We start from the raw sequence: 9523 nt of genomic DNA, 5'->3' as shown, positions 1-9523 counted from the left end.
CAGAATAACAGATGTGTAAAGTTTAGTACTTTTACACAAAGAATGGATAAATAAATAAGTACAATAATAATTACAATTAAATTAAATTAAATTAAATAGTTGTCGTGTGTAAAACGCAAACCGCACCCCTTGTGCGATTCCTGTTGATCTACAAATACAATAAATAACAGTTATCGTTTTAAAGTTTTGAATTGTTACCGGGATAACAAAGTTATTTTTTTTTTTTTTTTAAAGCGTATTTCGGTCAAACCCTTATTACAATATAATGTGGTTGTTTGTTGTTGTTTTTTAAATGACTGCGCTGTAAATGTATTGTGAATTAAATAAAACATTGTATCACTTACAAAATATTAACTGAGAGAAACCGTTTTCATTATTTTTACTTTGTATCCATATTCTCTTAGAGGGGTGGGGGGGGGGGGGGGGGCGCTCATGAAAAAATATTATAGACACACACACACACACACACACACACACACACACACACACACACACAATAGCCACAGACAGTTTGCTGCTGCGATCGCCAGTGTGTAGGAGGAGTTTGTGTGATCGGATCTAAGTGCTTCTGTGTTTGTCACTTGCAGCAGTAAGCCCCCTCTAAAAATGCACCGTTATTCCTTACAATGGGAAGCAAGGAATAGCAACCGGGATCTCTAATGAACAACGGTAAAGATGGACAGCATTCCATGAACGACCTGAACAAACTGCAATATTATTTATGTGGGTTTAAATCTAGGCAGCCGTGTCCTTCACAGCATCATGGCATCGTGCACTTTGATATACGGAGCGGGTCTTTTTCTAGTGTTGGTGCTCGGTCTTTTTAAACCTCTCTGTGTCGAAGCATACACTAACAGCACCGATATAGACAGGACTGCATCTACTACAGATCTCTCTGATTTTACTCCGAGTGTTATGGAAGGTTTGAGCGGTAGCACGGATTTGCCATCGGAACCCGGCATTAGTCCCATAACTGCCTCACCTAGCGCCTCCGAAGCAGGCTGGGGCGACTCAACAGCAACCGGGGGGGCTGACACCATCTCCGGCTTTTCAAAGAATAAGGAGCCGCTAGAAGAAGCCAGTACTGGTAAGGCAACTCTGGGAATCGTGCTTGACATTATTATTATTTGGAATAAACAGCATTGCTAAGCCTTTTTAAATAAAATAAAAAGTAACTTTAATTTGGACGATTAAGAAGCGATTTCTATGTAGCAAGTTTAAAATTAGTATAACTTTTTTTTTTTGTCGGTAAAACAAAAGTTGCATGGTTTCATTTCCTTTTTCGATCAGAAACGAATTTCTGTGGAGTGGGCTACAGTACAGGAATGTCTCCACAAACTGAATTTATGTGCCATATATATATATATATATATATATATATATATATATATATATATATATATATATATATATATATATATATATATATATATTATGGTCTGGATATAATATATATAATTGTTATATAGTACATTTTAAACACCTGGCGTGGGTTTAAAAAGACTGCGTACATTATATTCTACTGCAGGTAAAAATGGAACTATTTTGAAAGTGAAGGTGGCAATATTTACTGCTGGAATGTACATGTCAATGTCGCCTGGTTTAATTTATATAGTGTGTTTGCCCTTCTCATTTGTCAGCAGATCAAACCGCCGCGACCGCCGACACTTAAGTATTAATTGTGGCGCTTTTCTGACACAAAAGAGCGCGTTAACACCTATGATTGAGCATTGCTTTCCCGTAAATCTATATAATCCAACGCAAAACCATAGACCAGCACAAGTACTTAATACTTTGTTGTAGCCTGGCAATTTGCATAGTAACATGATCTGTAGAGAAAAATACCCTGCTTTATATTTTTATACAGGCAATCCTGTGATCTGTCAAATCTAATATAGCTCTACCTGCTTAAGTCATATTGTCACTTTCTTTGATTTCTTGGTTTTAGTTCAAGTAGCTTTCTTTTATAAATACAATTGCTGTGTTTTTTTTTTTTTTTCTTCTTCAAAACCTGACAGTAACTATTTATTAATGGTTATACTACACAGCAGTTGTATGTGTATGGTAAAACCGTTTTATTTAATTGGTCATTACATGGGAGTGGTATAATATATCAGAACACACTTTTTAAAATGTATTGACTATCATTAGGAGAGAACATACGGATACGCATGTACCTGTTAGGCATAAGTGTCTTGGCCATGTTAATGAATCAAGTTTCCTTTTGAATTTCTGTCAATGCTTAGTACACTAGCTGGTGCCAGGAGTGCTGGAACTAGGGGTGCAGGAACTAGGGGTGCTGGGGGTGAATTGTGCTGTGCACCTGCTTCCATCACACACAGGGTTTTCAGTTTTGTTCCATGGCTTTCAGCGCCCTCACTATAAATTTGTTCCAGCGCTGCTGGCTGGTGTTGGTGCTGACAACTATTCAGATCTAGCCTGCATTACATAGTGAAAAATAACATTGCCAGCTAGAGCTGGAGAGTTGCTTCTGAACTGAGGGCACATGCCTTCACAAGGAGTATATAACAACTGAATTAAACACAAATGTGTTTCACTCCCATAAGAACCAGTGAGAATGTGAGAAACACAATCAAGAGATAAGGAAAGTATATACATTTTCCCTGGCATTTACGTGGAATTGCATGTACCTTCCACGGAAATTGTTTATATGGAGTCTTATTTTTTTATAAAGAGATGTCTTAATCCTAAAACTCTTAAGTGATGCAAAACCTTTGGCCATAGCTGTAGTTTGGGGCTGTCATCGTGTAATAAATACAGTAACCTAAATGAGACACACAAAGAATCATCTGAGGTAATGCCCTATGGGTAATTTGAAGGCTGTACCAGATAACTGGTTTGGTTGAAATAACAATATATGCGTTTGTGTACACCCAGTCCCAAGCACCATGGAAGTAGTTGAACTGTTCTGTACTGTACTGTCCAGCAAAGCTCTACTCTGAGGGCTTGTACAGTAATGTCATCTCTGCTGTGGGTTGATCTGTATGTTTTTAAACTGTCAATGAGGTCACATTGCAAATGAGCTGTAATAGAAGAGGAAGAAGATATGTTCCACCCAAGTGGGAATGGATTGTGCTTGCGGGCTGGGAATGGATTGTGTTTGCTGGATGGGAATGGATTGTCCTTGCGGGCTGGGAATGGATTGTGCTTGCTGGGTGAGAATGGATTGTCCTTGCAAGCTGGGAATGGATTGTGCTTGCTGGGTGGGAATGGATTGTCCTTGTGGGCTGGGAATGGATTGTGCTTGCTGGATGGGAATGGATTGTCCCTGCTAGGTGGGAATGGATTGTTCTTGCTGGGTAGGAATGGATTGTCCTTGCAGGGTGGGAATGGATTGTGCTTGCTGGGTGCTGGTTTCACTCGCAGTCTTTAATGAAAGGCACGGTATTCCATGTAGCCCCAATAGACACAACTTAATTTCAAGGGTCCACCCATAGCACAGGATTGCACCAGAACTGTAAGAGTGATCTCCTCAACTGACAGTGAATTGGACTAAGCAGTCCGCAGGGAATACTTTTGTACAGCATTACTGTCCACTGATTTTTCAAGAGCCAATTATAAGGTTATAGATTCCCATCTATTAATCTTCACACACTGTAAAAACTAAATATTTATTTACTCCTAGTATATCATTGGGCTTAAACCTGGGAGAAACCGTTGCAATAACTGTCTGGTCAGGTTACTGCTGTCATTAAATCTGGGCAGGCTGTAATGAAATGCAGTACGCCGTGTGGAAGAGGTGAGAGAGTAAGAAAGAGATGTGTTTATGTTGCTGCCCACTGTACAGGGTCCCTGGCTCTAATACAAAGCGTTACGAGCCCCAGTGGTGAGTGCTACTGATGCTGTGAAAGGGAGGGGCAGGAGATGCTTTGAAAATCCTGAATCCAGTACTTTGAAAAATGATCCAGTACTTTATGTTTTATTCAAACACATTTTGTTCTCGCATATCATATGAAAATCCTGCCTGTACTAATCCTTTTTTACTTTTTTTAATTTCAGGTACATGTTTTTTAGGCCATGGGTCCTGTTTTCATAAAAAAAAAAAAAAAATCTTATTAATCTTACATTATGTTGGATTTTTTTTTTGTTGTTGTTGTTGTCACTCGCAGAAGATAATGAACGTTGTTTAAAAGCAAAAATGATTGTGAACAACAATTAGCGAATTGTTTTAGTGAATTAGCGAATTGTTTTAGTGAATTAGTGAATTGTTTTGCTAAGAAACAGCACATTGTGTTTTAGTCTGCTAAATTAATTCTGCAGTAAAACAGTTTTCATAGCTGCAGTTGGTATTTTGCTATATATTTTTTTAAATCAGTGCTGATTGTGTTATTTATTGCACCTGCTGTGTTACACTGATTCACTTTTTACAGCCTGTAAGAAGTTGCTAGCTCTTGTAATGTAAAATTGAAATGCACCTTCTACCAAAAGATGTTCCGCCCATTTCTCAATCTTGGAATTTTTGTTCTTGTATCGCAGCCAAAAATCGAATGATTCCAAAAGTTCTCTGTGAACCATACTGACATTGTCTGTGACAAAACAACTTGCAATAGAAGCTCTTCTGTATAGACAGAATGCCTCACATGGCTGTGAAGTATAGACTGTGCAAACCTGTCACAGGTTGTATATGCATACCCATGTCAGTAAAAAGCAGACAAGGTAGACCCTAACTGGAAGCACTCTGTAAATCTCCAGCTTTTGGTGTTACCTGTTCTCGTGTCTTCTACTCCTTTTCATTATTGATTTCATATTCAAACCCATTTTGTTCTCGCATACCGTATAAAAATCCTAGGTGCCTGTACTAATCCTTTTTTAGTTTTTTTAATTTCAGGTACATGTTTTTTAGGCCATGGGTCCTGTTTTCATAAAAAAAGAAATTCTTATTACTCTTACATTATGTTTCGAAATTATTGATTTCATATTCCAGTTATATATATATATGGTATAAGGACAATCCATTTTTTTTTTTTTTTTTTTGTGTGTTTTGCACATTAATATAACCTGCAGGGCCTTGTTACTTGCAGCAGCTGAACCTATCACCAGAATACTAATATAGTTTTTTATACACACTCGCTATTGCTTTGATGATTATCATTCAGATAACTTCATTAATTAACTGTTCAGTTAATGAAGATGCAAATATGGCATGCCCTGTAGACATAGCTGATGATGACCTATTGTTTACATATGTACCTATATATGTTCTAAAAATACTTGACATGTGGTAACCAGGGTTTCAGCTGTATTCAGTAATATATAAAGAAAGAAAACACAACCATTACCCCTGGATCGCCATCCTCATCTCAAATACTACCTCTTAATACCACGTCATCTACATGCATCAACATCAGCTGCTCGGCTGTGGCTCTGTAGTGGAAACACGACCAGACTCCTCCTAAGACACACTGGGCTGGCTCGGTGCAGCTCGCTTGTACACTGGAAAAGTCAGACAGAAAGAAATGTGAGCTCAAAGCTGTTGGGATGCTGAAGCTGGTGTGCCTGCCAATATTTTTCTGGAGCTGTAGAATACATCAGGCAAGGTTGGGGAACTGCATACAAAAAGAGTGACTCATATTCACGCATTTGTTTATTTATTAGATATTGAAATCTAGATTTAAAGCTCGGAGATGGATAATACCTAACCTACAGATCCGACTAGCTCAAGGTTTTAAGGGACATTTATTCTTGTTCATTGTGCATTCCTTTTGAGTTACAGTATTATGTTTGTTACTGCAGTATTTTTTTTATTTTTTTTATTGCTGTTTCCTAGACCTTCACTGGCGGAAATGGAGAAATAACCCTGGCATACAGTACTATATATACTGATCTGCCTCTTAAACAGTAGCTTTTGGGCTCTATCCAAGTTAATTTAAAAATCTTTGAAACATTTGTGTAACAGATTGGTTCAGAAAAGGTAATCTAAACTGCATTTCTACTGGAGACACGATAGACACGCATTTAAAAAATCCAAGGGGAACATTAAATACTCAAGTTTCTTGTTTCAGTACAATGCAAAATAAAAAGTTAGCTATGGCCACCAGTCAGTCTCCCTTGATCAGGCCATTTTCAAGATTTCCATTACATGAGAGTAGATGTTGAACTTCATGCTGATTTGAACTCGGGTCTCGTCAAGATAAGCACCAACTAAGATGTAGCTTTGCAGTAAACTAATGTGATCCATCTGCATCTCCATCCATTTGTGTTGTTTTCCATCTGATTTAGATATCCTTCTGTCTGGTGTTGATTGCTGAAGTGTAATGCTGACTCCGGGGATCAGCTCATTTTGCCTCCCCAGCGCATCAGCACACACAACAGCTGTGATGCTGGCTCCGGGGGTCAACCCAGTGCGGTCTCCCCAGCGCATCAGCATGACAACCGTCTGGATTGAGCCAAGTAGGGTACATCTCTGGGGTCTTCACGTGGGCACCTTCCATCCTCAGTGTTTCATTGACTAGCCTACTACATCTCGGAGGGCTCAACAGTGATTGTGGCGTCCCAGCATCACCCCCCTCCATCCCCCACTCCTTGCTGCTCCTTTCTGCTGATTCAGATAAGTTCTTCACTGTGCGTCTCTTGGCCACTGAACCCGACGTCTCTGAGAAACCGGGTTGTAGAGTGTGCCACAAATTCACCTCCACTGGGTAAACTCGGACTCTCCATCCTCGCTGTTCTGCTTCAGCAGTTAGTTGAGCATACCGAAGTTTCTTCCTCTCATGTGCCTCAGCCACAGCATCTTCCCATGGCACTGTTAACTCTACCAGATGAACAAGGCATGCTGATCTAGACCACAAGACAATGTCAACCTTAGGTGGAAAAATAGGCCGTTGACCAACATCTGCCAGCATCTTCCAGTCTCTAACAGCTTCCAGTTGTCCTGGGCGAGGCTTGGTTTTAACACCTTTTCTTGGTGGTTGCTCTCCTGGACAGAGGAGTATTGTCTTTTGTGTGTAATGCTTTGATGGAACTGGTGGCAACTTATTGGTCAGGTTACGCTTGCTAAGCTTGCTTGCAATGCTAAGGCCAAACATCACAGCACCTGGTCATGGCGCCAAGTAAACCATCCTTGGCTAAGACCCACCTTACATCCTGTCAAAATGTGCCTTATTGTTGCAGGTGATGAACACAAAGGACATGAGGGATCCTCACCCACCCAGAGGTTTAGGTTCTGTGGTGATGGAAGAACATCATATGCTGATCTGATGAGGAAACTGATCCTGCTCTGTTCCATTGTCCACAGGTCTTGCCAGCTGATTTTGCGTTGTTCCACACTCTCCCATCTCATCCACTGTCCCTGCTTGGCCTGGGAAATGGCCTTTACACACCTGATCCTTTCCTCCTGTTTTTGCACCTCATTGACTACCAGCTTCCTCCTTTGAGCCGGGGTTGCCTTGTGCCATGTAGGAGGATCTGAACTGAGACCAAAACCTCCTTTTCCATGCTGAACTTGCCCCATAATATCTCTGATTCGAAGGGCAGCCTTAGCATCTTCCACAGCTTTCTTTGCCGTCCATTTTCTTCCAGTTTTCAACACTGGTGCTGCCTCCCTTACGCATTTGTCGCATGAATCTACTAATGTCATTTCCAGTCGGACTTTGGCGCACTTAAACTCCTTGGTTAGAGCACAGATTGGTAGCTGTAGTATTCCTTTACCATAAAGTCCCACTTTGCTGAGGCATTGTGGAACTCCCAACCATTTCCTGACACATGAACTGTTTTAAGCTTCCAGCTTCTCAACTGTTGTCAAGGAAACCTCGTACACAGTCAGTGGACACAGCAGTCTTGGCTGTAGACCAAACTGAAAGCACCAGAGTTTCAGTTTGCCTGGTAAAGCTCTGCTGTCTATGCTCTTCAATCCTTCCACTGCTTGTTGTCTAACTTCTCCCACGCGAACTGTGTCCTTTAGATCCCTGTCGTACCATCTCCCTAGACTTTTCACTGGCACTTACTTTACACTGACACTGTTGGTATTGCCTCACCATTAATGTAGAACCTTTTATCTACTACTTTGCCTTTAATTATAGAGATGCTTCTTGATTTAGGGTTTGAATTGCATTCTGGTGCCCATTCAATGTTATTGGTTAATTTGCCCAGTAACAGATGTCATCCATGTATGCTCGAATTGGTGGTAGTTGCATTCCAGAAGCCAAGTGCTCTCCTCCCACTACCCATTTTGATTCCCTAAGTCTCAGCCTCTTCGTCAGAACAAGGCTGGCAGGCTGGCAGGCTGGCAGGCAGGCAGTCACCAGCTTGCAGCCAAGAAGCCGTGAGGAAAAGAGGGTCCCATAGCGTCTCATTTCTGACAGGAGTTGGAATTGGCAGGCTTGCTGTACATTTACGTGGAATAAAACAGATAATTGCACCAGCTTGCTGCAGGACTGTTTTAATTTGGAGAGTTCTGACAAACACTATGGGAAATAAAAAAAAAAACTTTATGAAACTTTAGTTATTGTCTTGATGAATGGAAATTAAGTTTTATGGTAGTCCTTTGTTCACTTTTTGAGGGTGAAAAAGTGTGGACACTGAGTTGTGATATTGCTGTGCATTCTGCAATAATTAGGAGCTGCCTGGCTGTAGTGCTCCATAATAATCATCACAATCCACATGGTCCTCCTACCTAACTGGAGCACACTGGGATACATGAAAGCAGGGCACCCTCTCTGAGGACCTCCTTTCTAATTCCCAACAGAAACACTGGATAAGTAACACCAGGATACCATTATAATACCAGTGTGCTGCCATGAAGGAACCCCTGCAGAGCCATTAGCAGGTGCACAGCCCTGCCAGACAAGCACACTGTCCCTGATAATGTTGCTCAATGGTAGTGTTGTGATTCCGATTTTGTACTGGTAAACCAACGTGATGATGTTGGTATGTGGTACAGTGGAATTCACCAGTGGTTCATATTATTGCAGCTGCCCTTGTACTATCATTGGCTTTAAACCATTTTTTAATAACCTTCATTTATCCAGGCAGTCAGGCCCATTGACATTAAAATCTATTAAAAAAAAAAAAAAAAAGATGAGCAAAACTTATCTTATGAATGTATTGTATACAATTTTTTATATTACAAAATTATAAGCAGAGAATTGATGCAGTAGAAAAGTTTGAATCCTATCAATGGCTCCGACCCACAGTGATGTTTACTTCAACAAGGCATGTCAAAAATTATACTGTGTTCTTCCAGCAGCAAGTACAAATTACATGTGACCTGACAAAAACCTATCCTGACAGGGTCAACCCAAAGCGGATTAAACCAAACGCTGTCAGGTCTGGTTTTCTTCCAAAAAAAGTTGAAACAAAGGCTAAAAATCCAACTAAAGTAGCATTCAGAAAAGGATTAAGAAAAACGATGCCCACTATAAAGCTGCTTTAGATAGCTGCAACACAGGAATAGCTGTGCATTTTAACAAAGGGAGGAGTGGGTGAAGCTCAGTCCTGGCGAGTGTGTGCTCGGTTCTGAAGGGCGTGAGATCTTTGTCGTTTTAGCTTGCTATATGTGAGTGAG

At 40.5% G+C, this 9523-nt stretch overlaps 1 protein-coding gene across 1 annotated transcript in view; it reads left to right on the top strand.

Moving 5' to 3' along the window:
• The first annotated feature begins 523 nt into the window (after positions 1 to 523).
• LOC121323360 (protein HEG-like) overlaps positions 524 to 9523 on the top strand; it is a 31274-nt gene continuing 22274 nt past the window's right edge. The window contains exon 1 of the mRNA XM_041264381.1: positions 524 to 1087. Coding sequence (XP_041120315.1) covers positions 763 to 1087 — 325 coding nt within the window. The 5' untranslated portion in view covers positions 524 to 762. The remainder of the gene's footprint in view (positions 1088 to 9523) is intronic.

Source organism: Polyodon spathula, chromosome 11 (assembly GCF_017654505.1).
Source record: "Polyodon spathula isolate WHYD16114869_AA chromosome 11, ASM1765450v1, whole genome shotgun sequence".
Lineage (NCBI taxonomy): Eukaryota > Metazoa > Chordata > Actinopteri > Acipenseriformes > Polyodontidae > Polyodon > Polyodon spathula.
This window is presented reverse-complemented; position numbering and strand designations above follow the sequence as displayed.